Source organism: Aythya fuligula, chromosome 11 (assembly GCF_009819795.1).
Source record: "Aythya fuligula isolate bAytFul2 chromosome 11, bAytFul2.pri, whole genome shotgun sequence".
In the NCBI taxonomy this organism is placed as follows: Eukaryota; Metazoa; Chordata; class Aves; order Anseriformes; family Anatidae; genus Aythya; species Aythya fuligula.
In genome coordinates this window covers 12,775,013-12,789,756 of record NC_045569.1, presented here as the reverse complement: position 1 = coordinate 12,789,756, position 14,744 = coordinate 12,775,013, and the positions used below count along the sequence as shown (strand labels likewise).

Here is a 14,744-nt window from a genome sequence, read left to right as displayed (position 1 = left end):
AATATCAGGCTGGGTCTCTTGAAATACAGAAACATTTAAACCATATGAGGAATACAACTCAAGCAGAAGTGAAAACTTGATTCCTACTCAGTATTTCTTTTCAGATTACAAGTAAATGAAAATATGTTTTTCTTCAGATTCATGTAGTGTGGTTTGCATAATTACATTCTGACATGCTTCAATTTCCTGTTTGTTCAGCAGGAAGTTAGAGAACCAATGCTAGAGGGACATCAAACAGACGTAACTCACAGTGTCTTCGCCACTTCTCCTACAGCATATCATACTGAACACACAGCTGCTGTTCCGGCAGGCAGAGATCAAGAAAGAAAATCAAATTTAGGTATGTTTAATGTGACGCTTGCAGATGAAACTAGCATTTAGTTTGGGCTGACTTCACCTCCATCTTTAAATGTAGACTTCACCCATGTTTGTAATTTTTTGGGTGAACAGATGAAATTTTAATCCATTGATCAGGCCTTGACAAAGGCATTAAAGGAAGGGCACTAGATGATTTCTTGTCCATTTAAACTTTTACAAGTATACTATTACTGTATTTTTTCAGATGATGCTTTGCTTATTTATATTGAAAAAAAATAATATTAAAGTTTTGTTTTAGTATTTCTAAAATACAATTTTATGTATAGATTCAAGACAATCATTGTAATGGTACAAACCATGTATAATAAATTACTATCTTAAAAAATTAAAGGAAGTAGTGTTAAGGGAACTAAACAACCTCAGGAGGTCCCCTTCCAACCTAAACCTTTACAGAAATTTGTACCTTCTGTCTCAGATCATTAAAAGAATATTTCCTTAAACATTATATCTTTCTTTATTCTGCGGCAGATAAAAGTAACTGTGCAAACGTACAAAGAAAAATTTGCTTCCATTCATCTCTACTGTATCTAACCTATAAGACGTTAAGATACTTTATTAGCCTGTGATGTATGAAATATTCTTACAAGAGAATTCAGTTACTAATTACTAGAAAAATATAAGTGGAAAAGTTTGCACAAATTTCAGCTAGCATAAACATTAATCTAAGATCTTCATGGGAGAGTCTATTTACACCAGGATATACTTAAAAATGTAGGAAACAAAAATGAGCTTTTAAAAGAATTTACTATAACAACAGCTTTTTCACTGCACTGCAGGAGACATTGCAATTTTATCCATCTAGTTTAACTGCTATAGTTTGTATTATGACTTCAGCGTCTCAAAATTTCAGGTTACCTTTAGAAGTTACAGCTCCTTTGGAAAAAAGAGCCTGTGCCTAAGCAAGCCTGGTTTTTCAGTTAATTTCAGTGTCAGGAAACAGAACTTGTAGATCAAGAGCTGTGAATTTAAAACATTTAAGTTTTCTAGAAAATGTTAAAAAAAAAATAGAGAAAATACTTATAGAGATGAATGAAATTCAAATTTAGTGAAGTAATAGGATGCATAAATAACGGATGGATAAGGAGAAGGAGAAGGCACCTTGCTAATAATCAATCTTTCTCTAATATAGGAAGTCTACTTTCATCAATACAAAGGCCTGTACTTAAGAGGCAAGCACGGGTAGATTATACTCTTGATACAACAACAGAAGACCCTTGGGTTAAGATTTCTGACTGCATAAAAAGTTTATTTAATCCTACAATGAGTGAAGATAACAGCCACTTAGATTTGCAACCTGGCATCAACACAAATGAAGAAAATCAAAACCGAAGCAGCTCAGAGGCAGTTCTGCAGAAATCAGAATCAGAAATAGTCAGTTCAAAAGTGCTAAAATCAGATGAAAATGACATTGTGAAAAAGGGTCCTCCTGTTGCACCTAAGCCAGCCTGGTTTCGCCAAAGTCTGAAAGGACTAAGGAAAGCAAATTCAGACCTGAAAACACAGGCAGATCAAAGTCCTCCTGGCCTTCAGAGTATTTCTACCAAAGAACTGCAGTCCAGTTTATCCTGTCTCTCTTCCAGAGGATCATCAATAAAACAAAGAATAAGCTCATTTGAATCTTTGAGTGCTCCTCAGTCACCTGAAAAAGTACACCGAAGGCTTAGCCTGAAAACATCTGTCCAGAAAGAGCACCCTCCCAGCCCAAAAGGGTCAGAGGGGTCTCCAACCCATATTAACCAAGCCTTTCTCCAATGCTCTGAAAACAGCCAACAACAGTCAAAGTCATCTGTGGTCATTGGTACAAAAAGCCTAGACAGAACTTCCCCTCCCAAGGAGGTCCTACCAGCTAGCTCAGAGGAAAGCAACAATGCCAACCCTGAAAATTCCTCAGGCCTTTTAACTACAGAAGCTATTCCAACTTCCCGTGCATTATCAGTAACAAAAACACATAACCTAAGATCACGAAGCTTTCCACTTACCACTACCCAGTCCTGTGAGATGATGAAGACATACGATGAAAAATACAGCAAAATCTATTCCATCAGTAGCCAGGTGTCATCTGCTTTAATGAAATCTTTGCTTTGCCTTCCTCAGTCCCCAGTCCCTTCTGGAAACAGTGCATGGGAAGCTCTGGAAACCTTGTCTCAGTCCTCTGTGGAGGAGGATGGGACTTCTCTCTTACCTGCAAGTGAGAATCATCACATGGACACTGGATTTTCTCTAAAGTAAGATACCATATTTAAAATCAGATTTGCAGATCAGTATTGCTGAGTCTGTGTTCTGATTAGCTGACAGATTAACACTCTACGTTAGGAGCACACAATAGTAAAACGCAAATTGAGTTAAGGAACTTTTAAGAGCACAAAAATTTGAATGACTTGTGTGATTATTACTTTTATTTTTTATTTGTTTTATATAAACGTGGACATATTTCAAAGTTCCTCCTAGTTAAAGATACTGAAGGTAAAAACATCATTACTAATGATGAAAAGTATGCATTTGCCAGTGAGGAAACAGAGGACTTTGAGTACGTTATTTCTAAATTATGTGAAAACCTTATGATTAGGCTTCCCCAAAATCAAATGCTGTAGCTAGTTAAAATGATGAGATGATGTAAAAATCCTGGCACTCCTAATGTTTGACTTGAGTGTCACCAACTCTCTGGGTAATTTATGCAGTTATACTGTGTATCATTGCAATAATACTTCTGTCTTAAGCAGAAGCAATTCTGGCTCAAGTACATGAAAGTGATGTAGCGGAGTGAAGCCTAGGCACTCCCCATAACACAACAGTATCACCCTTATCAGTATTGCTTCCTATGATTCGTATACATTTTCTGTTAACAGCTAGTAAGGGATTTCAGGAAAGAACAAAGTGAATAAAGATAACACTTGGCAAAATATTTCAAAAGTACATTTGAACCTTGCAAAAATTCTTTCAAAATTCTATTGCATGGGTTAAAAAAAAAAAAAAAAAAAAAAAAAAAATCTACTATTTGTCTTCTCAGATACAATTTTATTAACAAAACTTATTACCTTTTGCCAGAGAGTTATAGTCTGTGATGGCTACACATCAAGATATATACATGGTGATACAGATAAACCCTGGATTTCAAGTGTGCATCTGAATCTCTTAAATCTGCACAACTTGAGTAGTATTTTCTAGCTCTAATTAAAAATACTGTGAAAATTGCCTCTTAGAAAACCAATCTTACATGATTACCTACAAGAATTTCTTGATAAAAAATGAAATAGCCCCAAATCACAACTCTCCTCTTTATCTAATTCCAGGCTTATCTGGAAAACACAAAATCACATGAAAGTGAGAAGTTGAAAAACAAAATAAACAGCAACAAAACCACAGATATTTATTCAGGTCTGTTTTAGCCTGGAGCCGAGAGATTATTCCTGTTCTCCTATATGATGGTTCCTGCTTCTGTTAGGCTATGATATATGTATTTATAAGACTTATTTTGCAAGAGAGCTGCCTCCCCAAAAATGGTAATCAAAATATGACTGCTCTAGAATTGTCTGTTCTATGCTTGTGTATATTCTTTCATAACTCAACGTTTACTTTTTATTCTTTTCACAATGGGACACAGCCTTTCTGAGTTGAGAGAATACACTGTGAGCTTAGCAGACAGTGAGAAAGAGGAAGAGAAACAGGAACACGGCTCACCTCAAGCATCCGGTGTGTCAGGGCAGTCCGTCATCTCTCTGCTTTCCCCTGAGGAGTTAGCAAAGCTTATAGAGGAAGTAAAATCACTAGATGAAGCAACCTTAAAGGTAAATCAACTTTTTTTTTCTGTGTGATTTTCAGAAAGCTGTGGAGTGGATGTGCCTACTTAATCTTTGTGACCTTACATTTTTCAGAAATGAAATTAATATGTATCAGTAGCAATACTTAGTTCTTTTGGTCTGAAATCTTAAAGAAGTCTACCAAGATAACTAAGCAAGACTAACACCCATTTAAGTAACTGATAGCAGCTACAGAGCAGGTGAGGTCAGTGTGTGCAGAAGTAGACACTGATATTTGGGACACCTTTCATTTTTCTGTGGTTCCCAGTCTGAGATTCCTAATGCATACTCTTGGGGATTGAACATCCTTTAGTCCTAGTGGCTTCATCTAGAATTTTGATAATGTTCAATATGAGCCAAAATCAAGGCTAAACGTGTGTATTCCAAAACTATAAAGACTTTAATATAATCCAATATATAGTCCAGCCCTAATAGATAACCTATTTACAGAACATAACAGTTTTAGACACAAAAACGTTTTATAAAATAGGTAATTGATTTGTGAATTTGATCAGTACTATAAACATGTCTCAGCATTATATCCATGTCCTTAGGCCTCATTACAAAATTCCCATAGACAAAAAGAAAATGTATGGATTCCAGTTATTCTGATTTATATATTAAGATGTTCTTAACACAATTCCCTTCTCTGCCTAGGAATTTGATGATATTCATGTTACAATTTTGCATAAAGAGGAAGACACTGGGCTTGGATTCAGCCTGGCAGGTGGCGTTGATCTAGAAAACAAAGTGATAACAGTAAGTAGCATCTTTCAAAAAATGCTCTGAAAACAACTACTCTATCTAAAAAGAAATGTGTAACTTGATGGTTTTCTGCTACAGAGGTTTTCTTTTGGCATAATCAAAATAGGCAGCTGGGCTGATAGATCAGAAAAATCAGTCTTAAGTGTGCAAGAACGAGATTCTTCTGCACAGTGCTGCCCTCTCCAGGTGACTGGTCGTGGCGTCCTGTTTCCTCGGGCACCATCCTAAACAGCTCTGAAATCGAACAACCTACACCCCTCATGCTTACAGAAGACCCCAGCGCTTACAGAACACCATACAGGGTGGTCAGTGCTACCAGGAGTGAGGTGTGTGTATAGACAGGCAAGGGGTCTGAAAGCTAGAGACTAGCTTCATACCTTCTGACTGGCAGAGTAGCAAGAGGGTCAAGAAGTACAGGCACGGTACGTACTGTGGGCAGCAGGGTATTTGGCCATCTGATATCAGGGCTAGACAGATTGCCTTGCTGCCTGATGAGTCCTGTGTCCCGGAGAGCTTCTCTGTACAAATACTTTCAGCCTTCAGCCCTGAAATGTGCTAGAAACAATTTCTTCCTGTCGTAGAATGAAAAATGCACATAGTAAAAACTACTAACCATAGTGATTTATCTTGTTTTTCCCCCCTCTCCTTTCTTGTGTGTCTGCATGGTGACTGGGATTTTCAATAGGTTCATAAAGTGTTTCCCAACGGACTAGCATCTCAGGAAGGAACCATTCAGAAAGGAGATGAAGTACTGTCCATTAATGGAAAGTCCCTTAAAGGTGCAACTCACAATGATGCATCAGCAATCATGCGACAGGCTCGCCAACCCAGACAAGCTGTTGTTGTCACTAGAAAAGCTAAAGATGGAGAAAAAAACAGCATTTCAATTGATTCTAGTACATCTTCAGTAGCAAGTGATGCCTCACAAGACTCTGGTAAGTTCAGTGCAATTACCTTGCTGCCCCCACCTACTACATGTTTAATCATCAACCTGAAATCCTTGCTGTTCATAAAACAGCTCAGTAAGGCTTGGTAAATTTGAGAACCATGATTATGGACAGAACAGTTAATAAACAATCCTGAAATAGGTATTTGGAATAACTTTGTTAGAGAGGAAAGGAATTGATGGAATTCTAAAATAAATGAACATTCTGGAGATCTGGAGCTTTAGTTATGTCCTGCAAATAAAAATTAGCAGCTTCATGGTTAATAAAAATTTCAAAATTAACATCAAGTATGTTTATCATAAATTTTGTTCATTGAACATATTTTTATAATTCTAGTAAATATCACCAACTTTCATTTTTATATTTCTATTCTGCCATGAGTTCAAATACAACTTACTCCAGCTTCCCAGAGGGCCTTACAATCACAAAAAGAGGAATTAAAAGCTATCACTTCCGTTTGCATTTGGCAGTTTATAGTGCCTTTGCAAACAAAAGGGTTCATTTTTTGTAACAGATCCAGATTTCATAACGTTTCCAGATAATGTGGTGCCCATCTGATAACTTTCCATTTATTTTCAGCAACTGAAGATACAATCTGCACTGTAACTCTAGAAAAAACACCTGCTGGTTTGGGATTCAGTCTGGAAGGAGGAAAGGGCTCTATTCATGGAGATAAACCCATTGTCATCAACAGAATATTTAAAGGTAACACTCTTGAACGTGTATACGCAGGTTCTTAGCTGATGCAAATGTGCACTTTATAACTGACTGCTAATTTATGCCCAAAAATAAAATTTATTTATTTATTTATTTAAATGCAGCATTATCCCATGCAGTGCAAGTAGTTTTTGCCTGCTGAGACCAGGTGGTTTATACCAAACATGATTGTGATTCTTAACGAGTGAAAGAATCATTAAAAATGCCTCCATAGAAATAATTATTATTTTTCTTTTTACCCCCCTCTAGGGACTGCGCTAGAACAAAGCAGCACTGTTCAGCCTGGTGATGAGCTATTACAAGTGCACACAACTGCCATGCAAGGACTCACTCGTTTTGAAGCATGGAATATAATCAAGGCATTACCTGATGGGCCCATCACAGCTATCATCAAAAGAAGAAATCCAAGCTCTGTTACCACCAAGGCATCTGAAACTTTGTAAGAGGAGTAATTAGACTACTGCCAATATTACAAAAAAAAAAAAAAAAAAGGGGGGGGGGGGGCATAGGAAGCTCTCATTTGGCTAGCAGAGACAGATATTCAGAAAGCATACATGAAAAGTACATAATTTTACTGGCAGTTACAGAGAAAACTGTTTGGGATAAAATGCAAAGATGTGCATAAAACATGCAGTATTATTTCAACATTCAGAAATGGTTGTCACAAATTGTAGAATGATAAAAATGACTTTATTAATAATATACTGGTTGTAATAAAATATGACAGCTATAGTAAGCGCTCTCCTATTTTAAGCCATTAACTGAACTATCAGAAGCACATTCTGTGGTTAATTATTCAGTTCTGTTCTGCTACTTTTGCTTCCTGCCTTACCTCCACAGGAGGAAAAGCCAACAACTATACACTGCAACACTGGATGCATAAAAGGCAGAGAAAGTGGGATGCATCTTAGGGTAGCAAAACTAAAACGTGCCCTGAGAAACTCCAGCTTCTCTATTCAAACTGCAGAGCAGCCAAAAGCTAAATAGAGTAACTCTACTAGCAGTTGAAAGAGATATGTTGACTCCAGAAGGCAAACACAGGGGAGTGTCTCACCGTATTGCAAGGGTGAGGCAGGAAGCTGAGGGTAATACAGTGGAGTTTCTCCCAACCTTCCTCCAGCCAAAAGTCTCGGAGTACTAGAGTAGGAGAGCAACAAGGGCATTTAGAACCAAGACTTACCTTCTGACCACAGATGTATTTTGAAATATCTTTTTGCTAATTTTGTAAGGAAAAATGCCAGTGAGTGTTTCTGAATGCAAATATTTATTCTAAAGCACTAAATAATTTGGACACAAAAGTATACTTCAAATACGGCTATCAGTATTCTGGGCCTGCTCTCCAAACACTGTACAGAACGGTACAAGCAGCACATGCATCTATGGGAAGGGGCTCTTGTGCACCCTTTGGTCCTCTCTGACCCATTTCTCTAAAGGGAGACAAACAATGCCAGGATAGAAGTATTCATTCACTAGTTGAAAGCCATATGGTTACATTGGTTATTGTCTTTGGCTGTTCACCTTCCCCATACTCTGGGAATTTGCCGCATCCTTCTTAGGTTACACAGGGGATTCCTCCAAGATCTTACAGGATGATCTTCACTGGGACATTTGCATCTCCAGTTTGGCATAGCAGAAGACTGAATGTTAAGCGCTCTTAATTCTTTCTGAATAGAAAACACTGAGCACTCAGAGAAAGGATCCTCAAGTTATTTCAATTAAGAGATTCACCTATCCTTTATTGTTCAGAGTAATATAAAATACAACAAATATACAATAAATACTAATAAAAGGCCCCCACTGCCTGCAAAAGGTTTACTTGCAGGAATAATCAGTGGTGATTTGAACTCTGCTCATTGAGCTTTTTACTAATTAATCATAATCCTGCAAAGATCTGCCCAGATATCCAATTTCATGCCCAACTGAAAACTGTAGTATGTTTACTTAAATACGTATGAACCTCTGTAGTATCAGGCCCCCAATCTCTCCTCAGTGAATGCATTACCCTTCTTTAAGCACAGAAAGCAGCCATCTGAAACGGAAATACAGACAAAGAAGTTGAGAGGGTGAGTGCTCTCACCACAACACCTGGTGGGGAGTACAAACTGGAGTGAAAGCTCTTCTCTGCCTTATTGCATTGAATTCAGAGATGCTGGAGGTCTGAGTGTCTCTTTAGGTTTCTCTGTGCATGGGAATGTGGAGCAATTTTAGAGAATCTTTAGAGAATCATTCAGAAAAACAGCAAGACATAGCAAAAAAATATTTATTTCATCACACTTGTACAGGTTTTTACATATTTCTTTGCAAAAGAGACTAGGTTAAAAATTGGTTCCTTTAAAAATCTATTCCACAGGGTTAGAATTACAGTGGAAAACTTTGTATGCAAATCTATACCCCATACTAAACATAAATACAGAAAAGCAGAGCATAATAACCTTGTTAAATAACCAAGTTACAGCATTAAAATCACAACCTACATTTGAATTTCTAATACAGCAATTTATCTTCCTTTTGTAATTATATGTAACCCATAATAATGTCTGACACTCCTGCAGTAACCACAAGCATAAATATTTTCAAAAGCTGCACACATCACTACACACTAGATCAGGAGCTGATTTCCTAAGATAGTGCTGTGAGGTAAACCAGTCTTGAACAGAAAGAAACGTTTTTATGGCCTGTCAAGTCACTACTGAGCTGCAGAAAAATTATTTACCCGTTAAGACCTCTCACCACAAAAACTGGTAAAGTGTTTAAAATACATGATCATTACAAGTGCAGTTAAAAAATAGCAAGTAAAGTGCTTAATGCTCATTATTTATTGCCACTATGTCAGTGCAGTTTGGTTCATGACACTGTGGAAATCACTGGTTTTGGTAGAGGGAAGGAAAGAAGAGTGTTTATGTGCCAACCAACAGACCTATGAATTGATTTGCACTGCTAGATCTTAATTTAGGAAAAGAAGCACCTAAGATACATTTACCATGAGGACTACCTGTTATCTGCGGGAACAAAAAAGTAGATCCCACAAAAAAATCCAATCAATTCTGACTTTTAATTCTTACTGTCCTGGTCTCAATGAAACATCTTAGCAGCTCTGTGAGGGCTGACAGCAGAAGAGCTACCTCTCCATTTGCGGAAGGAACATTATTCTGCAGGAGTCTACAAGGAGCTTCAGAGACAAAACAGGGTGACTTGCACCTGACTAATACTGGTAATGCTAAGTGGATTTTAGTGATGCTCCTCCTCTTAGGCAGTGAGAGAGTTCTAGTACACTCATCTTCTCCCTTCAGCCAGCCAGCAGTGCTGCCTCCAGGATTCTTCCAGCCTCTGGTATGACATTCTTCTAATTATGAAAATGAAGGAGAGCTCATTAGAAAAGTATGCATTGCTTTGAATAGAGACAGGCAGAAATTGCAGTTTTAAAAATGTACTTAATCCATTCTTCCCATTTCACTTTTCCCAAGTATCTTTGCTGGTTAAAATAATGGCTATAGGTCAGCTTCATATTTCCCATGATTTCTACCCTCAGGCTACCAGCTCTTTTCCTACCCTCAGCTGCTGATGTCAGCATTTGGTCTTGTCATGCTTTTAATGCCTTAACGGCTTTGGTCAGATTGCTGTAAAATCCAGCTATGCTAGCTGGAAAGAAGGAATCCACCACCGTCTGGGGAAGATAGCCACCAAGATCTGTCTGAAAGAAACTGAGGAGCTGAGTCTTATCCGGTTCCCTGCAACGACAAAGGAAGTGATTTTAGAGCCAGAGGTTTGGAAACATTTAGGACTTCACAATTACTCTTACATGCATTATCTGACAATGGATATTTCTAAGTTCTTTTTTTTAGGAAGTAAGAAAACAGCAGACATCATCTCTATGAATGTGGCTATCCCCACAAATCAAATTACAGTTAAGCTAGGCCCTCATTAGGTACACAATTCTGTTTATGAACTATGACAATGTAATAAACAACAGGATGCTCATTTCCCCCAAATTAAGACCATACTTGTATGTTCTGCTGAATCTCTGTTTAAGAGGTCAGCAAGAATCCTACCACAATGATAGTTCCTATAACACTGAAGACCCACGTCCAAGAGAGACTAATTCATCACACAGAATAGAACAAAGGGCTTTATGGGCTTAAGTTGAGCCAGGGGAGTTTTAGGTTAGATGTTAGGAAGAACTTCTTCACTGAAAGGGTTGTGAGGCACTGGAACAGGCTGCCCAGGGAAGTGGTGGAGTCACCATCCCTGGAAGTCTTCAAAAGACGTTTAGATGTAGAGCTTAGGGTAATGGTTTAGTGGGGACTGTTAGCGTTAGGTCAGAGGTTGGACTCGATGACCTTGAGGTCTCTTCCAACCTAGAAATTCTGTGATTCTGTGAAAGCAAGTACTCAGTCATAATGACTACAAGTCACAGGAAGATGGGAATGTGTTATTGTTGAGGTGCTACAGATCAGGTGTAGCCACATACACAAAAGTACACTGCACAATGGATAAGTAGGGCTTCAGAATACAGTGGTCAAATAGATCTCTACTTACCCTGGAAGAGGTATACAGAAACAGCCACAGGGATAATTCAGCCCTCTCACAAAATTTGGTTGAGGAGGACACTGTGGGTGTTCCACATTGGTGGCTACAAGAAAAAAGCAATTATGAAGAGATGTAATTTTCACAGGAGATGGGAAAGGGTCCTTTGTACTCAAAGCACCAGCTGAGAAGTAAACTCACTATAAGAGAATACATGTATATTTAAGAATGGCTGCATAACATTTTTTATGTTGGGCTGCGCCATGCATGCAGTAAGAAAAAAAAAATATATTAAAAAGGAACCACTCTGGCCAGAGAACTGAAAAAATCAAAGTTTTAAATTCAGAAGCAACTGTTACTGAGCTCTAAATATTAAGACGTTCTAAGGGAGTTTTATTGAACCTGTACTGTGTGAGTGCATTGCTTTTCTTGAGAGGTCATTCAAGTTGCTTCCAAGTAATCCATGCCACATAGGTACAGGTACCTTGACTGCTGAGAAGTTGCACTCCAGCACGTATATAAATTGCAGGCAAATCATTCCTAAACAGAATGGGAAAATTGGGCAGCTGGACAGAGGGGCAATAAAAGTACTGCCTTGCAACAAGCAAACAATAGGACAAAAAGGAAAACAAACAAAGAAGCATCCTTCCATGAAGCAGTTTCTTAAAAAATCAGCACTATTTGGTTTCATAGGAGCCACAGGCTAGCAGTATATTCTGAATGTTAACGTGGCTTTATATACATGTATATACTCTGCCTAAGAAAGAACAGTGAATAGAGACCACTAATATTTTACCTTTTGATCAAAATCAGATCAATAGCTAAAAAACAGCACATAACTCACTTTGTGTTTTATATTTATTTCTGGTAGCTACCAATTAACTCCCAACACAACATGAGCACAAGCATCTTACCAGCAGATAGCATTGTCCCATCCTCATATTGCTTCATTAGGACCACATCCACAAATTCTCTTGGTGAAATAATCCTCATGAAAGCCGAAGGGGTTGTGGTTCTGCATACAGAGACAGCCTAGAAATTACAAAGCCCTTATGTCAGTTGATGCTCTCACAAGAACAGAATAAAAATCCCTGTGCTTTCTGGTACTCTTTTAGTTACGCTTAAAAAACTTATCATGAGTTCTATGACACCATTTGCAAAAAATGCAAATCAACACAGGCAAAAGGATCCAAGGTATGTTGACGAAGGACAGATTAATGAGGAAAAACACAACGCTGCATTGTTCCCAGGTCACTTAAGGTCAGATACCACAAGGGTTAAAGAAAAGCAGATCTGGCACATGTATGCTCATGAGACAGTTAAAACACTTCTCTTTTCCAGGAATTCCGTGAAGGTATCTTCTTTGTAGCGTATCACATAGTAAGGCAACTTGATACCCAGACTTGTTACCCTGAAGAAACCTTAACACTTTCATCCTCTTCTATGGAGGTTGTATAGCGGATGGACACCCCAAAAAAGAAGTTTCTACTATATCAGTAAATGCTAGCAAGTCTAGCAATGTCTGTGAACCTCAAATGGCAAGTTGTACCACTTCTAAAGTTGAGGATTATAACACTGATCACCTGTAAAGTTCCAACAAGAAAAACTTTCACAGGACTTCCACAAACACCCCTGGGAGTGGTTGTGGTTGCATCCTGGATATCCCCAAGCACGAATATCCCCTTTTGATTTGGGGTTCTAAATAGAATGTTTTTAAAATTCTAACACACAAAGAAAAAAAAAAAGGAAATCAGACCGTACAGTCGTATGGTTACAGGAACAGCAGCAGCCACTGCTCAACCACAGCCCTTTTCATCTGTAGTGCTCCAAGTGCAGCATCTGTGTTTTGAAGAGGGAGACACTGAGGGCAAAGCGCCGAGCCAGCCAAAAACAGTGGCACAGAGCACTGGGTGCTGCCATGGTGCAAGACAGGGCCTGAATTAATGGTTGATGATGTGAACCTTCACTACTTACTTCAGCCTATATGCTCTCTAAACCTCCTCTTTCCTCACAGATAGCTCATTCAAAATAATCACACTTACCTTGATTTGCAGCATTAACAACAATGTTTTGCTGGAATATTTATAGTTTAAAAAGATGTAAGTTTACAACATTATTTAGCCAAGAATGTACAGTAGTTCCTTTCACAAAGATAATCCACTGATAATACATACATGTTATCACAACACTGGTGTGATAACACTGCTGTTCCAGCTACAAGTACAGAGTACGGCACTGAATGGGCTGCTGCCGGGAAAGTTAACATTCCAGCCAGACCCAGTACAACAATTGAGTACAATTTTGAGTAAAAAGAATAGATTGCTAATCCCAGTACTGTCACACTGATCCAGACAGAGGCTGCACAACTTCTAGAGGCTCTTTTTACCTGCACGTGACGTAGGCTGTTTCGGAAGGCAGAGCCCAATTCCTCTGAAACCCCGCTCACTAACCCCACCGCCACAGCCCTTAAGGAACTCACATCACTGACGGCCTCCACAACCTCGAAGTCCTTCACGTTCTGGTCCCACTTGGTCCTCAGCCCGCCGGCCACCGGCTTTATGCACTCCCACACATCCTCCGGGCGGGCGGCCACGGTCCCCTCCGCCCTGTACCTGCGGCAGGGCGAAACGAAAGCAAACCCCGCAGCTCCACCCCGCATCGCCCCCAGCACAGCCCCGGTCGCTCCGCGAAACGCCCCGGCTGTACTCACACGTTGCCGCTGAACTCTGCCGAGGGTCTCCAGGACACCACAACCTCGCTCTGCGGGGATGGGTGAGAGCTGTGAGCGGGCACCAAACTGACCCCCGCCCCGATCCCACCCCACACGTCCCTCCCAGGGCTCACCGTGCTTCGGCAGCCCCGCCAGCCGCCGGGGTCCTGCCGGTACTGCCCGATTTTGGCCGCCGCCGCCTCAGCGAGCCCCGCGTAGTCCATGGCCGGGCAGGGCGGAGCTGCCGCTCGGCCGCCGCCTGTGAGGAGCCCGCGCCCTGTGGGCCGATGGCGGCGCCTCCCCCTCACCTGAGGGGCAGTGGCCTCACGCCGCCCGCCCCGGGTCGGCTCCCGAGACGGGCAGCGGAGAGGGGACGGCGCTCGGGTCGCCTCCGGCCTCCAAGGAGCGCCGGGAGCCAGGGTTTTGTTGCTTTCATCCGAGATGGATGGCGTACTGACAGCCCGGAGGAGCGGGGGGCAGGCCGGCTGCAGGCTTTCATCCCGGAAAGCGCCATCTTCAGCATCTAAAGCAGGCGCGGAATTGCAAGGCTGAGTGAAAAAAGTCAGGATAAGTCAGGAGTGATGACATACGTTTTTAAAAGGCCACGGAGAGACAGTTTTCCCCAAAGGCTTGCAGTGAAGTTTATCAGCGTGAGCTGAGGAGTCTCCCCAGAAAATGAATAGAAGACCTAGGACTTCATCTGTAAGGCTGCGTGGACTTCCACCATCCAATAATTCAGTTGTCCATGTAGTACAGACTAAAGAAACTTACTAGGCTCGGTAATTGACCTGCCGCTGATTTCTTTGAGCTTCCCCATATTCGGGGTAGACACGGCAAGATGTCAGTCAGGCTGCAGATTGCGGCCCTGCTTGGAAGGTGATTACCTGCTCGATTTATTCACCGGGA

The 14,744-nt window shown here is 40.3% G+C and overlaps 2 protein-coding genes across 11 annotated transcripts in view; one reads left to right on the top strand and one right to left on the bottom strand.

Moving 5' to 3' along the window:
- The window catches only part of IL16 (interleukin 16), a 45,483-nt gene extending 38,143 nt beyond the window's left edge, over positions 1–7,340 (top strand). For 6 of the 8 annotated variants that reach the window (XM_032194684.1, XM_032194683.1, XM_032194685.1 and 3 more), the window contains 7 exons: positions 199–340; positions 1,508–2,603; positions 3,980–4,163; positions 4,833–4,934; positions 5,626–5,875; positions 6,467–6,592; positions 6,854–7,340. In XM_032194684.1, the coding sequence (XP_032050575.1) occupies positions 199–340; positions 1,508–2,603; positions 3,980–4,163; positions 4,833–4,934; positions 5,626–5,875; positions 6,467–6,592; positions 6,854–7,047 (2,094 nt within the window). In that variant the 3' untranslated portion in view covers positions 7,048–7,340. Of the gene's footprint in view, positions 1–68; positions 112–198; positions 341–1,507; positions 2,604–3,979; positions 4,164–4,832; positions 4,935–5,625; positions 5,876–6,466; positions 6,593–6,853 lie in introns of those variants that run through there. The other 2 variants (XM_032194689.1, XM_032194690.1) reach the window with 2 other exon arrangements.
- A 1,386-nt stretch (positions 7,341–8,726) lies between these two features.
- Positions 8,727–14,716, bottom strand: STARD5 (StAR related lipid transfer domain containing 5). 3 transcript variants are annotated; one of them, XM_032194700.1, is made up of 7 exons: positions 13,973–14,716; positions 13,839–13,888; positions 13,608–13,740; positions 12,043–12,160; positions 11,141–11,234; positions 10,154–10,332; positions 8,727–9,947 (listed from the first exon to the last, which is right to left on the bottom strand). In XM_032194700.1, exons 1-6 carry the CDS (start codon positions 14,060–14,062, stop codon positions 10,185–10,187), a joined length of 633 nt encoding a protein of 210 aa, XP_032050591.1. In that variant the 5' UTR covers positions 14,063–14,716; the 3' UTR covers positions 8,727–9,947; positions 10,154–10,184. The 3 variants fall into 3 exon arrangements, with proteins under 3 accessions (XP_032050591.1, XP_032050590.1, XP_032050592.1); XM_032194699.1 differs by having other exon boundaries at positions 8,727–10,332; XM_032194701.1 differs by lacking the exons at positions 8,727–9,947; positions 10,154–10,332 and having other exon boundaries at positions 10,954–11,668.
- Between the last annotated feature and the right edge of the window lie 28 nt (positions 14,717–14,744).